Source organism: Xyrauchen texanus, chromosome 17 (assembly GCF_025860055.1).
Source record: "Xyrauchen texanus isolate HMW12.3.18 chromosome 17, RBS_HiC_50CHRs, whole genome shotgun sequence".
NCBI classification, from domain to species: domain Eukaryota; kingdom Metazoa; phylum Chordata; class Actinopteri; order Cypriniformes; family Catostomidae; genus Xyrauchen; species Xyrauchen texanus.
Genome location: NC_068292.1, coordinates 2,564,478 through 2,585,158, shown reverse-complemented (window position 1 = coordinate 2,585,158; position 20,681 = coordinate 2,564,478). Strand labels below are relative to the sequence as shown.

The window sequence follows — 20,681 nt, the reverse complement described above, 5'->3', positions numbered from 1 at the left end:
GGGTGTCTTTAGCCCCATTGTACCATATCATTCAGTCACTATAGCCCACCTTATTTTTCATAAACACTGGCAAGTAAAACTTTGAAAACATTGAGAGACTAAGGAACTGTTTTTACGGTTGTATTTATTGCGAGAACATTGTTTAATCATTTTATCAAATAAAGTGGTAAATAAAACAATCAGATAGCTACATAGAAGCTGCACGCTTAAAGCATCTCTAAAGGCCCAAGAAAGACCCCGCCCAGTTGTGACGTCACCGTGCGACTATTGATCAGATTTTTAATGGTGGTTTCGCGAGGCTGTACACTAGCATCATTCTTTGCTTTCACCATTTGTGTAATGATGAGATGTTGAAAGGTAAGAATTGTATTATCTATTTATTTATTTTATTTTGGGGGATGTTTAAGGTTATAGTTTAGTTTATTGCTATTCTGTGTGCAAAGAAAAGCTTGGACTGAATTATTCACCTTGGTAGGGTTATAAGAAAATGCCTCATCTCACCATAAAATAATAAAACCCCTGTCGTTATGGGAAAGACAAAATTAAGTCTGCGTTTTATTTGGAGCCGATCTTGTGGAACCTAAAATGAAAAACTAAGCAATAGCTGCAATTATAGAACAACAGGCTAATTTATTAGCTTATCTCTTTTACTGGGATGCCCAATGGCCTCTGTGTATGGACACTGATAATTCATAGTGCTTTTCGTAAACATTTCATGTTCAGTTTCTTTGTTATTTGGGTTTCGCTTTTCCGTTCATATGAGTCATTATTGGATAAAGATCGGCACATACGCGATGGACATTCGGAAATAATCGGTGCATTAAAAAGATCTCATATTACAATAGATAACACAGTCTCTCCCAATACTATAGATGCAATCTACAGTATGTATACAATGATTTACGTTTAGAATAATCTCGTTTTAGACCAGCTGTGCCCCATTGTTTTACTGGATGACAACATCTGTTTGGCCTTTTGAATTTATACTGTGAACGTAGGCTATAATAATGACAATATGACAATGACATGTTCTTGCATAGCCTAAGTGATCACATTCCCTCTTAAAAACATCAATAAACAAGAATAATAATGTAAAATCAATTGATTAAAAATAGATTAGCCTTGTCGTTTTTACCCGTTCTTGGTAAGGGGCAAAAAGATGAATAATTTCCCATTAATAGTCACGTCAAATTGGACACTGAAGTGTTGGGTTGGGCACATTTGAAACATTTTAAGACATATGCCAATTGTAGACCAAATTATGTCTATTTTACACATTGTTTTTAAAACAGTTTTTCCCACTCATCGGCGAGATAATAATGGATTATGTAGCCTACATTTAATCTCATGCAGACGACAAAATGAACTCTTTGGATAACAGCAACATGAAGCAGCAGCGAGCATCATCACCAGCGAGATTCAAAGACTCGCCATCAAAAGCGGCTTCCAAAAGCACGTCCGCCAAAGCCGCTTCTTCCAAGGCAGGCGGTAAAAGCAGTCGTAGTAATTCTCCCGCCACTGTCAAAGACCGACAGGCCAAAGGCGCGGGAGCTGTCCACGCCAGCGGTGCTGAAAGTCCAACTCTGAAGAGAGCGGAGAAGGGCAAGAACATCGAGGAGCGCAGCAGCTCCTCTGAGGAGCCGTACGGCGCCGACGAGTCTTGTTTGACGGGCGAGGCTACTCACGTGGTCTCCGATCAGCCGAGCTCGACGAAAGCCACGCAAGGTAATAAAAGAGAGCATGCGAGAGCTGATGGAGGCAAGCAGGCCGCTAAGAGTGCTGTAGGATGCGGCCCGGGTTTCTGGAGGGAGGGATGCTTGCAGTCTGAACTCATACAGTTTCACATGAACAAAAGCTTGAAGAAGGAAAGCGGCATGCAACCGAAGACGTCGAGCTCGCCGGTGGCGGAGACGCAGCTGCCTACCGAGGACATGTACCGGCCGACAGTGGCCGTAACACAACAAAGCCTGGAACTGCAAGAGGATATTGAGCGATTGGAGGAAGAGAACGATTACCTGAAGGTGGGTTCCGATTACAATTTTTTTTTGGGCTCTATTAGTTTATTAAAAAATAAATACAAATATAAAATACAATTCTGCTGGGGAAAAAAGCTGACCAGCAAACCAGCAAATTGTTTTTAATTAAAAAATATGTTTTTCAAAACAAGTGAAACCAACATTTCTAAGCAATTTCTAAGATTAAACAAGTGTTTTAAACTAGATTTTCAAATATTTTGAATCATGATATCCTAGCTTGTATTCAGTGTTGGGTTAAAAAGTAATTCACTACAAATTACTAATTACTCCTCTAAAATTGTTGTTATTAATTACTTTTATGTTACCTTCTAAAACTCTTTTCTAAAAAAAAACAAAAAAACACAAATAAGAGTCTATATTTCCACCTCGTTCATTGCCGCACACTCTTCAGCTGTCACATATGCACATATTAATTCATATTTTAAATTGATTATACATATACAATTATTTTAGAAATATGTGTAACCCAAGTAATGTACTTAAAAGTAATGGCCTTGTGGCAGGAGGCGGGGCCAGGTCCTGATACTCAAGACCCGGCCCCGCCCTCCGCCCTGCCACAAGGCCATTACTTTTAAGTACATTACTTGGGTTACACATATTTCTAAAATAATATGTGTAACCCACGGGACCGTATTACGGGACCGGGTGTGTAGTATCACGACCCGGCCCCGCCCTCCGCCCTGCCACAGACCTTAATTGAAAATCAGTAACTGGTATCTGATAAAAGAATTTTAAATGCAATGCCTTACACTACTTATGTTACAGTAACAAATTACTTTGTAATCGGATTACACACAGTGCTGTTTATGATTTACCCCTATAAAGATTATATATTTTTGCTGGCTAGCATGACATGTGAGCTTGTCATTTTAATTGTTATTTTTGAGTGTATAATATGTTGGCAATTTGTCAGCATGAAGTTGAAGAAATGCGAGCTGAGATGGATGAAATGAGAGACACGTTCTACGAGGAAGATGCTTGTCAGCTGCAGGACATGCGACGTGAACTTGAGAGAGCCAATAAGAACTGCCGAATCCTTCAGTATCGCCTGCGCAAGGCAGAGAGGAAGCGACTGCGATTCGCAGAAACAGGTGAAATCGATGGGGACATGTTGAGGAGCCTGGAGCAAGACATAAAGGTAAAGTGAAATCATCAAAGCAAATTCTGATGTCTCAAATCAAATCTGTGCACAGGTCATGTGTGCTACTTTTAATGTGTTTCACTGTAAGAATATATTTTTTCTGCTCAGATCCACTTATAATGTTAGTATAGTATGCTTCAATAACATTCATTTCATTATTCATGAATCTTTCCACCATCTGTCGGACCCTGACAATTAAACAGGCCTTATTTTGCTTCTGTGTCTTTAATCCTTCTATGTAAACATCCACTTTGCATGTGAAATGAGAAACAGCACTTTGCTGTACTTGCTTTCAAGTCCAATATAGTTTTTAACTGCCCCAACCTTCAATAACTGCCACTTTGCAAAACCTGCATCAGACCACCACAAGTGTACCCCCAAAATGCTTAGATTGGACTAAAATTCAGGGATCTTGTTAAACATAAACTTCAACTGCCCATTTGTTGGGTTCCTTCAGAAGGATCTGCAGAGTCGTAGGTGCTACACACAGCCCAGAACAACAAAAGGTTTGATGGACTTACCCACATTTAACCCTTATTGTTAGTTCTGCTTGTGTTTAGGGATAATATAGTATCTAACTTCCTTCATATTACCTTTGTTTCAATAAATTGCCTTTTTGGTGTGGGGAAGAGGTTTGGAATTCTGAAAGTTACAGTTTGTTTTTTAAAATGCAATGAACTTTTTAATGTCAAAATATTAAGGATAATATGATTCTTCAAGATATTACCCTTTAAAACAAAATTACTTAGCAATATGAATGTGACTAGTGACAGTAACAAGACAGAACCATCCCTAAAATATTTAGTCCTCTACTAGGTGGCAAAGGATGTTTCTGTGAGATTACACAATGAACTGGAGAATGTGGAGGAGAAGCGGACCAAAACAGAAGAAGAGAATGAAAGACTGAGGCAAAAGCTGATTGAAGTAGAGGTGACCAAGCAGGCTTTACAAAATGAACTGGAAAAGGCCAAAGAGGTGAGAGCATCTGGAAATATACACACCTCAAAATAAACAGGGAACAATTTTCATAGTTTAATATCATACTATTGTAGTACAATAAAGTCAGTGGGTGTGGTATTTTCCCATATTCATTCGATAAAAATGCATTGCAAATAATGAAAATGCGAAAATATTTTTATCAGCTTTCTCTGAAACGGAGAGGAGGGGGAAAAGATGTACAGAAATCAGAGAAGAGGACCCCACAAACACCAACAGAGGTAAAAGAAGAATAACTGGACTTGCATTTCCTGAAGGAAAAACCTGTGCATGCTAGCAGCAAATAAATACTGATATTAAAGATTATTAAATGTCTACAGAATATATGGTTAAATAGATGCAAAGAAGACAAGACCAAAACAATTCAGAAATGAAAAATGTAGAATAGAAAGATTCCTAATCGGAATTCAGCAAAACAATAACATCATCATTGACGTTACATTTGGAATGCCAGACATTCTATGAATTTAAAGGAATCTTCTGGGTTCAATACAAGTTAAGCTCAAGTGACAATATTTGTGGTATAATTGATTGAAAATGGAGGTTGTGTGCACACATCAGATCCAAAACAATTAAGGGCATGTCCCAGGTGCATGATCAAAAAAGGTTCATAGGAAAAAAGGACACTACATACAGCATGTTCCCATTAAATGAAATAGATAAAACTGTCAACGGTTTGACCGCTGAGATCTTCGTCAGGCATAATGTTTATTACCACAAAAATGTATTTTGACTCGTCCCTCCTTTTCTTTAAAAAATGCAAAACTCTGGGCTACTGATGCACTTACAATGGAAGTGAATGGAACCAATTTGTAAAAGTTAAAATACTAGCTGGTTTCGCATTTTTTTAACGCATTTTTAAAAAATTTGACTTTAAGGGAGAGTTCACCCAAAAATGACAATTCTTTCATTATTTACTCACTATCATGACATACCAGGTGTGTATGACTTTCTTCACCAGAACACATTTGAAGAACATTAGAAAAATATCTCAGCTCAGTAGGTCCTTAAAATGCAAGTGAATGGAGATTTCTCTTTTGAAGCTCCAAAAATCACAAACAGTCAGCATAAATGTCATCGATACGACTCCAGCGGTTAAATTATTGTCTTCTAAAGCAACATGATCGCTTTTGGTGTGAAAAAGATAACTATTTAAGAACTTTTTTAAACTGCATATCATGCTTCTGTTCAGCAGTGATACCCGCGTGTGACGTAATCGCATTGGCATTTAAAACGCGAGAACTGACGCACGTGCACCACTGCCGGAAGATTAGCGCTGTTTACAAGTGAGTAGGAGGAACACTACAGTAGCTTGGTTGGTTTTGGTTTAGATCTGTACTTATCTGTTTCTTTACTCACAATGGTGCATTTGTGTGCTCATCCTGGATGTCTCAACCGAGTAGAGAACGCGAGATTACGCCCACATTATGGCAACACAAACACGTCACACGAGAGACCACTTAGATTCCACCCTCTCGTGAAGGTAACCCGAAGTGTTTGATTATAGTTAAAACATACTTAAATATTGATCTTTTTTCGCAGTCATTGTATCTCTTTTGAAGACATTCACTTAACCGCTGGAGTCATATCAATGACGTTTATGCTGACTGTCTCTATTTTCGGAGCTAAAAAGAGAAATCACCATTCACTTGCATTTAAAGGACCTTCTGTTTTTTTTTTTTTTCAAATGTGTTCTGCTGAAGAAAGAAAGTCATACACAACTGGGATATTATGAGAGTGAGTAAATAATGAGAGAATTTTAATGTTTGGGTGAACTATTCATTTAAGAAAATATTAATTGTTGCATGTTTCCATCCACTACGTAATGTGCATCATCATGAGGGAGCAGCTGAATGTCCTCCATTCTTCATGGAGAGTTTTATTTGCAAGATTGGAGCAAGTATTTAATTTTAAGTGTGTAATAGTTGATATAACAGGACTGAAATCGCTGCGATGCCCACATGATGCCAGTCTCTGCATACCTGGGAGCGCTCTCTGGTGGGTTGTGAGGACCCACTTTATCGACCAGCTGTGGGTTAATCACTTTCGAATGACATGAGCTATGCTCGAAGAACTGTGCGCAAAGGTCTTATCTTTCATTAGGCCAGTCATATCAAGCTTTCTCACTCATGATAAAATCACTTACTAACCATTTCTGTCTAAAATTATAGATGATTTTTCAACTTTGTTACCATGACAATGTAGCGCCAACAAACCCCCAAACCCTAAAATTACTGTAAAAATTACGATTTAAACAACTTTACAGCTAAAGTAATACACAAGTTTTAACAGAAGAATTTATGTAATTGGTTTTATAAAATGATAAGCTTCAAATTTCTGTTATTAAACCCTCAAACAAATTTGCCCCATTTACCTCCATTGTAAGTGCCTCACTGTAACGAGTCAAAATTATTTGTTGTGGAATCAACATTATGCCACAAATGCTGTCGATTGAGCTTAACTTGTATTGAAACAGGAATATTCCTTTAAGTTAATGGGAGATTTCCAAACTTTAATTTGAAATGTTCAAAATTAAGAAAAAAGAAAAAAAAAGAATGACAGAATAAAATTGTTTGAATAAAATCTGTTCATACCATTTAAACTTTGTGGCGGTTTGGGGAAAATGCATTGCGGAAGTTTAATAATTAGGGATAGGGGGTTTCTAAGCTACTTTAACCAGAAAGTTTTGCAATTGCATCAATGCATAAACAATATCAGAGGATGAACATTCAAGCTAAGTAGACAGTATATGCCAGTTTCAAATAGATATGAAATGTTTTCCTCTACAGGAGGACAATGAAGATCTGAAATGTCAGTTGGCGTTCATCAAGGAGGAGGCGACCTTAATGCGGAAGAAAATGGCAAAGATCGACAAAGAGAAGGACCGTCTAGAGCAGGAGCTCCAGAAGTATCGCTCCTTTTATGGTGACGTGGACAGTCCTCTCCCTAAAGGTGAGGCAGGAGGTCCCCCCACCACCCGAGAGTCTGAACTGAAGCTTCGTCTACGGCTGGTGGAAGAAGAAGCCAATATTTTAGGTCGTAAAATTGTGGAGCTGGAGGTGGAGAACCGTGGGCTTAAGGCTGAGATGGATGACCTGCGTGGAGAGGAGCTGGCTGGTGGGATGGCTGTCCCTTCTTCCAGAGAGCAGAGCGAGGCGCTGTCGGAATTACGTCAGCAGTTGCAGTTGGTGGAGGATGAGGCTGAGCTTCTGCGTCGTAATTTGGCTGACGTGGAAGAGCAGAACACGAAAATGACCAGCGAGCTCAACAAGCTCAAATACAAGGCAGGTTCACATGAGGGCTCACGGTACACCAGCGGGGCGGTGGATGGGGCAAAATTTGAGGCCTTGCAAGAGGAGCTGAAGGCTGCTAGACTGCAGATCAATGAATTGAGTGGGAAGGTGATGCAGCTGCAGTATGAAAACCGTGTTCTGCTATCCAACATGCAACGCTACGATCTGGCCTCTCACCTAGGCATCCGTGCCAGCCCGAGAGACAGCGATGCAGAGAGCGACTGTGGCCGCAGAGAAAGCGACGATGACTGTTCTCGCCTTACGCCACATCGCAAACGTGAGGGCCCCATTGGTGGTGAAAGTGACTCGGAAGAGGTGCGTAATATTCGGTGCCTGACTCCAACACGCTCCCTGTACAGCTGTGAGGGCCGTTTTTTAGCAAGAAGTTTCAAGGACCGTCAGCAGATGATTGATATCCACATAGAGGCCGAACGATTGAGCAGGACCATCGATAGACTCATTGCTGATACCAGCACCATCATTGCAGAGGCACGTGTTTACGCGACCAATGGTGAGCTGTTTGGAAGAATGGATGACGATGACGAGGGCAGTCGAATTCGAGAGCATGAGCTCCTTTACCGCATCAACGCTCAGATGAAAGCTTTCAGGAAGGAGTTGCAGAACTTTATTGATCGCCTGGAAGTCCCAAAACCAGAGGACAGGGAAACTGAAGAACCTCTGTCAGTAAGTCCAGTTAAACACAAAACTCACTCATTTAGTTATTGACCCACAAATAAAAATTATGTCATCATTTACTCACCCTCACCCTGTCATTCCAAACCTGCATGCTGTAAATTCTGTATTTTTTTTACCTGATCTTGAACTGTGGCGGCATTTTTGCAAAATGAAATGACATGGTTTATAACACATATTGCAGCAGTTCCTTGATTAAATGTCCACTGTCTGGTGCAAAAATGGAGCTAAATGTTCTCCCAAACATCGAGTTTTAAATCAACAAAACCGACCTCCCTACCCTAAACCTTAAACCATAGGCGTAGACATTTGGACAATTTTACCACATAGAAAATACTTTAACTTTTGTTTTTATTTTCATTGTATAGATATTAAACCATCTCAGTATCATTATTTGTGTTTAAATTATTGTACGACTTCTGAAGCAGCACATTCACGTCGTTGTCACATGGCACTTGTTACTTTTCTCAGCGCTGTTCAGAAGGCAACAATCACAGTCGTTTGTGATTACTGCAGAAATATTTTACAAAAATCTTTTTTTGGAGATTAGATGGGCAGAATCCTTGAAATGAATTTCAATAACATTGATAAAATGTATTGCCTGACAAGTCATGCGCTATAGTGTTTAGATGTCATACGATAGCATTTTGTGAGAAAAAGGGTTACAAGTAAGTGTTTATGAACTGATAATCTATCGTTTTACTTGTGATTTGTGTCAGCGGTTCTGGCTTACTTGGTACCCTAGGCGAGATCCGAAGTGGTGCCCCCGTTAATATCAACAACAACAACAACAACATGAGAAACAGATCGATATTTAAGTCCTTTTTATACTCTAAATCTCCACTTTCACACCTGAAAGTCACATATGATGCCTGTTTAGTTTCACTTTAACATCTGAAATTTTAAGAGGAGATTTAGGGTAAAAAGAGACTTTTTATATTGAAATATTGATCTGTTTCTCAATCACACCTATCATGTCAATTCTGGAGACATATATTAAACCACGAGTCTTATGGATTACTTTATGCTGCCTTTATGTGCTTTTTGGAGCTTCAAAGTTCTGGCCAACATTCACTTTCACATTGTATGGTCCTACAGAGATGAAATATTCTTCTAAAAAATGTATTTGTGTTGTGAAAATGATAGAAAGCCATGTTTCTGAAATGGCATGAGGGTGAATTAATGATGAGAGAATTTTCATTTTTGGGTGAACTGTCCCTTTAAATAAAAATAACTAGACAATGAATATAGATATGAAGTAACTATATATATATATATATATATATATATATATATATATATATATATATATATATATGAGTAGCCTCTCAGGAACAACTCGGGGCACCTTTCCCCCGCATTACGGTCTTGCAAGCTCTCTGCGGGGTGGTTCGATTTGGGGCACCTTTCTTACATCGCAATCTTCCGGGGGCAGTTGGCACAATTTGGGGCACCTTTCTTCCATCGCGAGTCAGGGGCAGGTCGGCACAGTTTGGGGCACCAAATTGTGATTAGGGGTGGAGGATCAGCAAGGTTGGGGAGTAACAGAATACATGTAACAGGATTACGTATTTAAAATACAAAATATAAGTAACTGTATTCTACTACAGTTACAAGTTAAATAACTGGTAATTCAAATACAGTTACATTCAAAAAGTACTTTGATTACTGAAGAGATTACTTTGCATTTTATTGTAATTTGTTTAATTTATTATTTAGTCCTTTCAGATGTAAAACATTTATACATATAAATGATGCGATCAAAAGTGCATTTGAACATCGGTGAAACACTTTCTTATGATGTGTTACATTCATACGAGCAGACAGAGAAGTAAGTTTGAAGTAAGTTTGGAGCAGAAGAAATAGAAATATACTTTGTGTAAATTGTCAACTTTAAGCTAAACTAAAATGCTAATTCTAGCCATTTTACATGCACACGTTACCAGACACGATCAAGAAAATTCACGATGGATCATAATTTCTATTTTTCTAGTAAGAACTTTGATATTAGTTCAAACATGTTATTCTTTATAATAATCTTTGTATTGTTTTCCTGTAACAATATCTAAAAATCCTTAAAACAAGATCAGTTTGATTTATATCAACACTGCACAAAGATATTTAAGTTTTTCAGAGGATGTATTTTTAACATGTGTATTTTGTCTTACTGTACTGACAGTACAAACTACAGTTTTTATAGTCAAAACAAGTGAAAAAATATACCAGTGCTGAAGAAGTAATCCAAAGTATTTAGAATACGTTACTGACCTTGAGTAATCTAATGGCAGAGGTGGGACCAAGTCATTGTTTTCCAAGTCACAAGTAAGTCTCAAGTCATTGCATTAAAGTCTCGAGTCAAGTCCAAGTCAAGTCCAAGTCAAGTCCAAGTCAAGTCCAAGTCAATTCACAAGTCCTCAACTTTTAGCTTCAAGTCTTAAACAAGTCATTAGTGCGCTTTGCGCAAATTAGTATCAGAGTATTAATTACTATAGTAAATTTTATCTAGAAGTTTCTAATTTATAATCTAATTTTATCTTTTTTTTTTTTATCGATATCTACCTGTAAAGACAAAAGAGGGTGATAAAGATGATACATGGATCTTATCTTTGGACACACATTAAGGCAAACCAAACTTTTACTCTAAACACGCAGTGAAAGGACGCTGAACGTGCTGAACTGGGGAATGAAATCTGAAATATTACCAGGCAGTGGCTAATTGCAGACATTTAAGTTGCATATATGAGTTATATACTGTAAAGGGCTGTGAACAGAGTAAATCATCGGTTTTGTGATTTGTAGAACCATAACCAATATAATTAAATAAATATTGCTGAACGCATGACAGAGGACCAGTGCGTCCGCAAAAGCATGAGTGCGTTTACATGCACGTTCTAACCAGTTATGCTCAAAAAGCACCAACGTGTGTGGTCACAGTAAATGCAGTTCCTTTATCGAGGTCATACAACAGCGTAATAAAACACCGGGTAAAAATAGTTTGCGGTTCGATATGCAGACTTTGTTAGCCTGTAAATCTTCCATGTGCTGCCATAGGCAGGTATGTTACTGAATCATAGCTGACGTAAATTAGTTAACAACTGACCTCTGTCTGTGGATTTTCAGATGCCTCACAAAATTGGACGTTGTCGAAGAGGTGTCTGTAATTTTGGAACCACAGGTTCTACATGTTGCAATCCTTCTGTTGCCTTTAATGCTGTATTCAATATATCCCAATTATATCACTTTTGGAATAATTTTTGCTGTGTCCTTGTCCTTAAATGCGCGCCGCGGTCTTCAAACTTGGTCCAGCTTTCGTGGAAGCTGATTGGTTGGTTGTCTGATTGGTTGAATAATAACTCGAGTCTGAGTCAAGTCCAAGTCACACGACTCGAGTCCACACCTCTGTCTAATGGAATACATTACAAATGACATTTTTAGAGTATGTATTCTGTAATCTGTAGTGGAGTACATTTCAAAAGTAACACACCCAACCCTGCCGATCAGGTTCCCTGTCGTGCCGCCCCAGAGAGCATTGCTGCCCTAGGTGGCTGCCTATATCGCCTATGCCAGGATCTGCTACTGATTTGTGTAAAAGTGCATAAATGTCACAGCTCTAGTGTTCATTTCATCAGGAAACTGCTGCTATGTACAATGTGCTATGTTCAAATTATTTTGCAGACATGTAGGTATAGTAAAATGAGACCAGGTTGGTTATTTTAAGATGGAAAAATCTTTAAGCAGCTCATTTGCATACAATGACCACGTCTCTCATGCTCCAAAAAAGAAGTCAAATGGACTACTCTTGTGGTGCTTTTTGGTCCTTTTCGGAGTGATCACTATGTGAACTATCATTGTATGGAAAAGGTCTGCATGAAGATTATTCAAAAAGTCTCTTTTAAATGATCTGACTGAATGTTCATTTTGGGATGAACTACTCTGTTCATATCTGTCTCTAAATGGATGAAGGTTATATTCATATTTTTTTCTAATAATCAACATATATATGTAATGAATATTATACAGTTGTGTCCTGCTTTCAACTCATTGTTTTCCTCTCTCTTATATTCCCTTTCTCATTTTGATATCAACTCAGATGTTTCAACCCATTATTTTGCTTATTCTCATTCTTGTCTTGTTCTCATCTTTATCATATGCCACCATTTTCAAACTAGTCTTTCTTTTCACTCTTTTCTTTGTTCTGTAAACTTCATTTTCAGTTTGGTGTTCTACTGTTTTGTTACTTTCTCCCTTTTTCCTTTTGTTATGTTTTGTTATATTTATCATATTGATTTTGGACATGTCATTATGGTTATGCAAGGTACAGGAAGCTATCATCATTTCAGGCACAGACTACAGTCGCTCAATCAAACACAAGCTTCCAGTCAAAAACAGCGATGACAACAGAGCCTCACTGTCTGCATAGTCAATTCTCTAGGTAAGTGAATAATTTTAAGATTAAATGTAATTATATTTTCCAATATGTGCTGATTATTTAAGTATAAAGAGGACCAAAAAGCACCTTAATACTGATTAACTTAAATGACCGGATGTCAGATGTCCATCCAGTTAAATGGTCAGGATCAGAATGGACAATAAAGGGGTGGACATTCAGTGGGTAAGATTAGTCACTACATGCTCTGAGAATGAATCTAGCAAACATATTTGTAAAAATACAGTATGTATTGATGATTTTTATTTCTGTTAACATAAATATAGAGAAATGTTAAAAATCTAGTATTTGTACACAGCCCTGGCTCTGGAACTGGGACAAATACAAAGTGGATCGGAACGATCCACACAACACTACTCCAGCCAATCAGCAACAGGGGGTGGTCCTTGTGCATGCACAGGATAGGGGGCAGAGCGAGAAGGAAATTAATTGGAAGATTAATGGCAAATCTGGCTGATGTGAACTTTCTAAACTCCAATGAGGACAAATGGCTGAGAAACAGACTAAGAGAATAAGGTCAGACGAACATAATCTAAAAAAGAAGGATTATGATAAGTTGAAACCGTGTCAACATCGGCAAGGCTTTTCAGTGGTGATGTTCAGAGAGGTAAAAGGCTTGAAGACAGATGCAGAAGTTGCTCTTTTTCTTCTCGATAGGGTAACATAAATGTAGCTGTTTCACACAACCCAATATAGGTTGTTGTTTTGATGTTAGATTTAGTAGCAGGAGAGTAGTGAGTGTCTGGAGCTGGTGGGGGCGGAGCTTCCAAATAAGCACTGAAGGGAAGGGTGTGTTTGTTTTGGCAATTGAGTTTGAATATAAACGGTGTTAGTCAGGAATCTCTGAAGGCACCTTTAAACAATTCAAAATAAAGTAATAATTTATTTATCTATCAGAATGCAGCTTTTTGGATGAGTAAGCATTTGCCTTGGTAGGTTGTTTCAGAACAAATCACAGTACAATACATAGCCTACATATACAATATACAGTATATTCACAATAGCAATACAACACAATATAAGACATTTAAATACGTTTTTAAATTATATATAATAATTATAAAAAAATTTTTTAAATAAATAATATTTAAATAACAAAAGAGTAATAATTATAAATGATGCATAGTAGGTGCGTAGTCTGTTATCTGTTTTATCTCTATCTCTGTTCTTTTATTATTATTATTATTATTATTACATCTTATTGGCTTACAGTAGCTGGCTCTTTAAATTTGGTAGACTAAGGTAAAAATATCTCCTTATTCTCGTGGTTATTATTCTCGGGGATTAAATTAGTAAATTACAGGTCGCAAAACTAGGTTTGAGAACATCTAATATTTGGTAAGTAAAATAATTTTATTTAAGAGGGACAAGATCATAGGCAGAAATCTGAGGGTTGTCCCCCCTAAAATATCATTAAAATATGTGTATTGTAAATAATATAATGATATATTCTTAAAATAATTGTTTAAGAAATAAAAGAATACAAATGCAAACGGGGCAACAACAAAAAAAAACCCTTGTGTCCCCTTCAAAAATTGCTCTTGAGAATTGTTGTTTATTGCCCCCCCCCAACATTTTGATGAAATTTTCGCCCCTGGACAAGATGATCAAGTGACATCCGTTTATTTTCGACGCGACGCGCCGCAACGGACGCTTTCATTTAGCTAGCGACAGCTTCACTGATTATAATGGATCTATTTGCTTTTGACGCGACGCGACACTCGCGTCCGATGAAGACAGTGTGCAGAGGAACAAATGAGTTGTCTAACCTTAAAATGAATGAGGCTAGACTTGTGGAAAATTATTTTATATTTGAAGACTGGTTTAAAAAATGTGGCCTATATTTTATTGAACATAGGCCTATTTCTTTAATAATAGCCTATACTTTAAAAGCAATAAATCATGAAAGGTCCTTTACAGTGATCCAACAGATACAGAATAGTTACAGGGGTAAAAATACATCTGAACTCTTACATCAGTGAGCACAGAATCTATTTGTGTCTTTTTCAGTTTGAAGCAGAGAGGGCTGATGGTTAACCCCAATCCGCATATTAGCGCGTTTAATGCAGGATACAATAGTGCAGGCTGATGATCTGTTACCAAAAATGATGCCGTTTAGTTAAGAGGATAGTGTCGTGTGTGTTCAAGGTAAAGATCGGCGCCTCCAGAGACTGCCAGACTGACCTTGTCTTCCTTTTTGACATGGAAAGAACAAATGCGTCCGGCTCAAAGTGGGCAGCCGGTACTGCGGAGGAGATGGGAGACATGGCTGGCTTCGGATAATAATAAGTGCGTGTTATGTGGGGACTGCACATGCAAATCGTTTAAAAAGAGGCCATTATTCGTGTTTAGGTGTGACTGAAAGATGTGGAATTCTTTTGGAAATGGATCAAGCGGCTATGTAAGCAAGGCGCAAGGCTGGGAGTTCGTCCCGTGCTCTCGTTTGGAAAGGGGCGGTAAGAGAGTCCAGAGTCCCGCCCGGGTTCGGTCGTTCCCCAGCAACCTTCTCGAGCAGCTTCCCCCTGGACCTGCTGTCGCTGCATCCGATGCAGCTTGCGGACAAACTCCCTATCAGGAGCTGCAAAGTCAACACACGCGTCTAAAAAATACATTTGAGGAATTGAAAAGGCGCCACGAGCGGGAGAAAGAGGAGTGCAGGATGGAGAAGGAAATGCTTTTGAGACAAGTTGCTGAGATACAAGTACAAACAGAAGCTAATAGTGGACTTGACCAAACAAGTCGAAATGTGCAGTGAAACGCCAACTTCTTTTCTCTTTTCCGCATTATTTTTTCAGGGTGGGGAGAACAGAAGGATACTGTTGGATCTGAGGTCAGTTTTAGAAGAGGTTCAGACAGGGGCGAAGCGTGAAGAAAGTAAACGGAGCGAGCTGGAGCTGCAGTACATGAAGGATCGAGGCGCTTGGGAACTGGAACGGGCAGAGCTGAAGAGTCGCATAACTCAGGTATGCCACATATCTCTAGAGAATTACATCCTCTATTCTAAAAAGTATCTCTGTTTATGTTGGTGCAGCTATCATTACGAGGACTCTCCATAGACATGATTTTTATACTGTACGAACTATGGTTTCTATCCCCTAACCCTCAGAAAAAACTTTCTGCATTTTTACATTTTCAAAAAAACATAGTTTAGTATGTTTTCTAAGCGATTTGAATAATGGGGATACTATAAATGTCCTCATAAACCACATTTATAACATAATACCCTTGTTATTACCAGTTTGAAACCTAAAAAAAAGTCCTTGTAAACCACTTAAACCTCACCCTTAATTAAATTTAAATTACCCACTTAACTATGTGTAAAGGTTTATTTGAAAAAAGGTCAATGAAAACAAAGCTGGCCAGAATATGTACATAAATAAATATAAATAAATATAAATATACTGTATGTAAAAAAATAAATAAATAAACAGATACATTAAAGTGTAGATCTTTGCAGATACTTTGCAGATTAATTGCTCATATTTTCACTCTATGTGAATTTGTTGCGTCTTTATATCTGCAGTTTCTTAATTCCTACCCCAGATTATTCTTGAGAAAAAGTGAAAAGCCCTGTGCTTTGACAATCATTACTGTAAATAATTATATCATCCAGCAGTGCCATCTGCAGCGTGTGCATCACGAATTGGTGTAAAAAATGTATTTTCATGGGACATGGGAGTTAAGGGGACCTGCCAATATTCCTTTGATAAATCCAGTGTAAAATAAAAGCTAGCCGCTTCTAACCGTTCGAGAAGTTCATCAATCCGACGCATTGTGTACACATCAAATTTAGACACTGCATTGACTTATCTATAATCGATACAGAATTGGACTGAGCCATCACTCTTCGAACCAGCACCACCGGGCCGGCACAGTCAATGTGTGATTCCTATATTACCCCCATATCTAGCATGACCTTTAATTCTTCCCAAACCACTTCTTTTTTTTTGCTTGGGTAATCGGTAGGGATGACTACATACCTCTAACCCTGGGGTCATTTCGATATGGTGCTCTATGAAATTTGAATGACCGGGAAGAGATGAGAACATGTTAGAGAATTCTCCTTGCAATCTGGCAACCTCCATGATTTATGACGGTGAGAGGTGGCCTCTGCAATTGACCAGGGTGACTTTTAAGTTCACCTCCAGTTCAAGCTCCTCCCTCTCTGGAACCACCATTGCAAAAGTCACAGGGACTGCTTCTCTCCACGGTTTTAGGAAATTGAGGTGGTAAATCTGACGTGCTTCACCTCTATCAGTTAGTTTAACCTCATAATCAACCCTCAAAGGGCCCTTGCCACTTGGCGAGTAATGTAGAGCTCGATGTGTGAGTAATACAAGAACTTTATCTCCCGGTATAAATTCCCGTAGCCAAATACCCCTATTATACAGACGGCTTTGATATTCTTGAGCCTGGAGCAAATTCTCCTGTGTTGATTGCTCCAGTGTGGGGAGTTTTGCTCTCAGGTCATGAACATACTGGATTTCATTTTTGCTGTTTGAAGGTCCCTCCTCCCAATTTTCCCATATGACGTCGAGCATGCCACATGGTCGACGCCTGTACAATAATTAAAATGGGAGAACCCTGTGGAGGCTTGCGGGACCTCTCGTACTGCAAATAATAGGGGCTCGAGCCGCTTGTGCCAATTTCGAGCATTTTCATGCACAAACTTACGAATCATATTCTTTAGTGTCTGATTAAATCATTCGACCAAGCCATCTTTTTGGGGGTAGTACACGCTGGTCTGAATTTATATAATTACCAAAAATGTGTACAGTTCATGTAGTGCACGTGACATAACCCCCCACTTGGGGTTTATTGTGAAGAGTGCCTCCGCAATACGATGTGCTGAGATGTTGTGCAGAGGCACTGCTTCTGATGCCCATGTTCCGTCCACTCTAATGGCCCGACGAGGCCCATGCCAATTCTTTTGAAGGGGACCTTGATCAATGAAAGGGTTCACAATGCTGCTCTTGGGGTTGCTGGTGGATTCACCAGCTAACATTCATGATGTGCCAACACCAACTGCGAACATCCCCGTGAATGTCCAGCTAATAGAAATGGGCCATTAGACGTTTAATATTTTTTCTTGCCCTAAGTGACCTGCCATTGGATTATGATGAGCCATCTGGAAAAGCATTTTCCGATGGCTCTGCGGTATGAACAATTGGGTTGTATCCTCCTTTGTCTGAGTGTCCTGTGTCACTCTATACAACCGATCATTTATAATCAAAAAACATGGGCATGAGAGTGCATTGTCTGGCTGTAGGAGTTGACCATCAATCACTTTCACTTGGTCGAATGATTGCCAAAGGGTCTCATCTCATGTCTGCTCCAGAGGGAAATCCCCTGCAGGGAATCCTCTAAGGGCCTGCTCTGAAGGCAGAGTCTCGGGTCCTCAGCAGCACACGCACCTCCGCAGTCATCCACAGCTTCTTGTTGGAGCGTTTGGTCTTGGAGAAGATGACATCATCAATGCACTTGCTGATGTAGCTGGTCACTGATGCTGTTTATTCCTCCAAGTTGGTAGAGTCACCATATGTTGCAGCCTCCCTGAACATGTGCCAGTCAGTACACTCAAATTGTCCTGACGAGCAGAGATGGCTCCTGCTGGCCAGGTTTTCACCTGCTTCTGGAGCGTTTTTGTGTGTCTGACGATCGGTCTGTATTCTGGAATTAGCATAACAGAGATGTGGTCTGAGTAGCTGAGGTGGGGGCGGGGCTCTGTCCGGTACGCATCTGGGATGTCTTACTGCACAGAGCTGCATTTCTGTCGGCACGAAACGAAGCGAGCCCGTCTAGCTGAATGGCGCCATCCGGAACTCTGTCGCTGAGCCGCGACTCCGTCACAGCAGTAGAAAGACGCAGCAGTCTCTAAGCTCATGCTGCGTAGTCTGCTGGAGTCGGATGTAGTCTAGTTTATTGTCCAGGGAGCAGACATTTGAGAGCAGGATAGACCGGCTAGGGTTTGTTTTTAGCCTAGCATGGACCCCCGCCCTCTTGCCGCACTTTTGCTTCCCCACACACCGCTTACGACGTCCCCTCCCCCGGGCACCAGCATCAGGCGATGCCGAGGACTGGAGGCCTGGTCTCCGCTGCAAGCCGAGTTTGCGTAGCAACTTTTGCAGATCATCATTCAGCTTGGTTGTTGCATGAATCTTATATTTTAACAGTGTCTGGCGATGGTAGACACGAACACCGGTTGCTCCGATTTCCATGTGCCGTAAAAGTTGGGCTAAGTGACAAAAATAGCTGATCTTGGAACCCTAACAAGCTACCGCGCTGCCATCTTGGATCAACACCAACAACATCTCGTACTCCAGGAGGTCTGTACCAGAATCTGTTGGGCCGTGAGTTGAGCCTCCCTGGTCAACAGTGGTAAAATGCAGACTGCACACTGGTTGTTGGTCTATCCCCAGGATTCGTCCATCAACTGGAACAACTCGATAAAGGCCTCCGGGTCTTCCTGAAGGCCCATCTTGATGAGTGTGATGTGGGGGATGGCCGAAGCTCCAGTGCTTCAGTTCTGTGGATAGTTATTAAAATATTGTTAAGTTAAGAATCCAACATACAAAACCACTGCTAGAGACAACAAACATTTGTGTATTGGACTCCTGGCTTAAAAAGTTTGTTCCCTAATTATGTATGTTTGTAAGGTCTGTGGCTTTATCTCAAAGTCCAATAAATAAATTGTTACTTAATTATTTTTTTGGTTTCCAAATGGTCCTAGTGATTGAGCATAGCACAGAGATTGCAAAAAGTACAATCAAGTACAAATATATCCTGTCAACAGCAGCTTTGTTAGACCAGCTTTTTTGCAACATTAATATTTGTGGTATTACTGTATATTATTTTTCCATTAAGCAGGAATGTACTAATATTTTACATTACAATGTACAAATAATATGCAAACCAATATGAAGGTAATTGTGTTACCACACTTATATAGCATCCACCCCTGTCTTATGGAACTCTCTCACTTATGTATGACATCCTTTCAAAGACAGAGTCCAGACTGTCCTATGTTTACTATCCTTGGTGAGAGAAGTTTTCAGTCCTCTCTATTGCAGGGGTGAAGCCTCCAAATGAGAGGACCTTGATGAAACAGGGTGGACCTTTTTCTGTGCCTAATTTCATCATGAATATAATGAAGCATGCCTGTTGCCTCAGCCTGTATGAGTCAATATATGCTAATATACTTAATACTTAGAGTTGCTTAATTACATGTACAGTAACAAAATTTATTATTATGATTATTAATTATATAATAACAATTATTAAGTTTATTATTAGAAATTTACCTTAATATGTCATATTGATTCAATTGTAATGGGGTTGTCTCTGTGTTGTGTTGAATAAAGCACTCGATTGACACTATCTCACACCTTTGGTGGATTTTAATCTGTTAAAACAGATTGAAAAGCATTGGTCAGTCCCAATAATCATGATCATGCATGTTCCACCACAACCACTCTCTCGGCTGCCACAAATCTTAAACTTAATTTATGAACAATACAGGAAAGGTTTAAAATAATATTTCGAATATAAAGTCGGTACCTGTTTAAACACATTGAAAAGTGATGTTCAGTCCCAATAAAAATGGTCAAGCATGTTGTATTATGAGAACATTAAATCAAACAAGATAAAAATAAGACAAAATAATTTAAATATTATTTGGCAGTCTGTGCATGTGATGTGATAGGTCTATGTGTGTGCTCCACAACAGAAAAGAGAGAGACTCAGAGAGATAGTGTTTGTACAGGAACACAGCAACGTGACATAACTGGATCACTCCCATTAAAATCAACAGAGCTGTTTGGCCATGCGTATGACAGAGACCACGTTGTTATTTTTAACACACTGCAGAGCTAATCAAGTGACTTTCACAAATATCATGTGTGATGTTTTCTTGCATCCTATGCATACAGTTTTTAAATAATCAACATGATCACACAGGAAATCTGCATGCTGCTTCATAATATGTGCCCTGAAATTGATCCCAAATTATTGACAAGCGCCATCCCCATCCAACATTTATGCATCAATGCCAATGTGTTCACCTTTCCAAGTGGTGC

General features: G+C 39.2%; 1 protein-coding gene across 5 annotated transcripts in view; it reads left to right on the top strand.

The window, feature by feature from the left end:
* The first annotated feature begins 264 nt into the window (after nt 1-264).
* The window catches only part of LOC127658459 (protein SOGA3-like), a 45,445-nt gene continuing 25,028 nt past the window's right edge, over nt 265-20,681 (top strand). Inside the window, exons 1-8 of one of the 5 annotated variants that reach the window (XM_052147780.1) lie at nt 265-357; nt 1,293-2,021; nt 2,950-3,174; nt 3,994-4,152; nt 4,320-4,394; nt 6,963-8,150; nt 12,475-12,591; nt 15,402-15,543. In XM_052147780.1, coding sequence (XP_052003740.1) covers nt 1,362-2,021; nt 2,950-3,174; nt 3,994-4,152; nt 4,320-4,394; nt 6,963-8,150; nt 12,475-12,579 — 2,412 coding nt within the window. In that variant the 5' untranslated portion in view covers nt 265-357; nt 1,293-1,361 and the 3' untranslated portion in view covers nt 12,580-12,591; nt 15,402-15,543. Of the gene's footprint in view, nt 358-1,292; nt 2,022-2,949; nt 3,175-3,993; nt 4,153-4,319; nt 4,395-6,962; nt 8,151-12,249; nt 12,592-14,630; nt 15,308-15,401; nt 15,570-20,681 lie in introns of those variants that run through there. The other 4 variants (XM_052147779.1, XM_052147778.1, XM_052147777.1 and 1 more) reach the window with 4 other exon arrangements.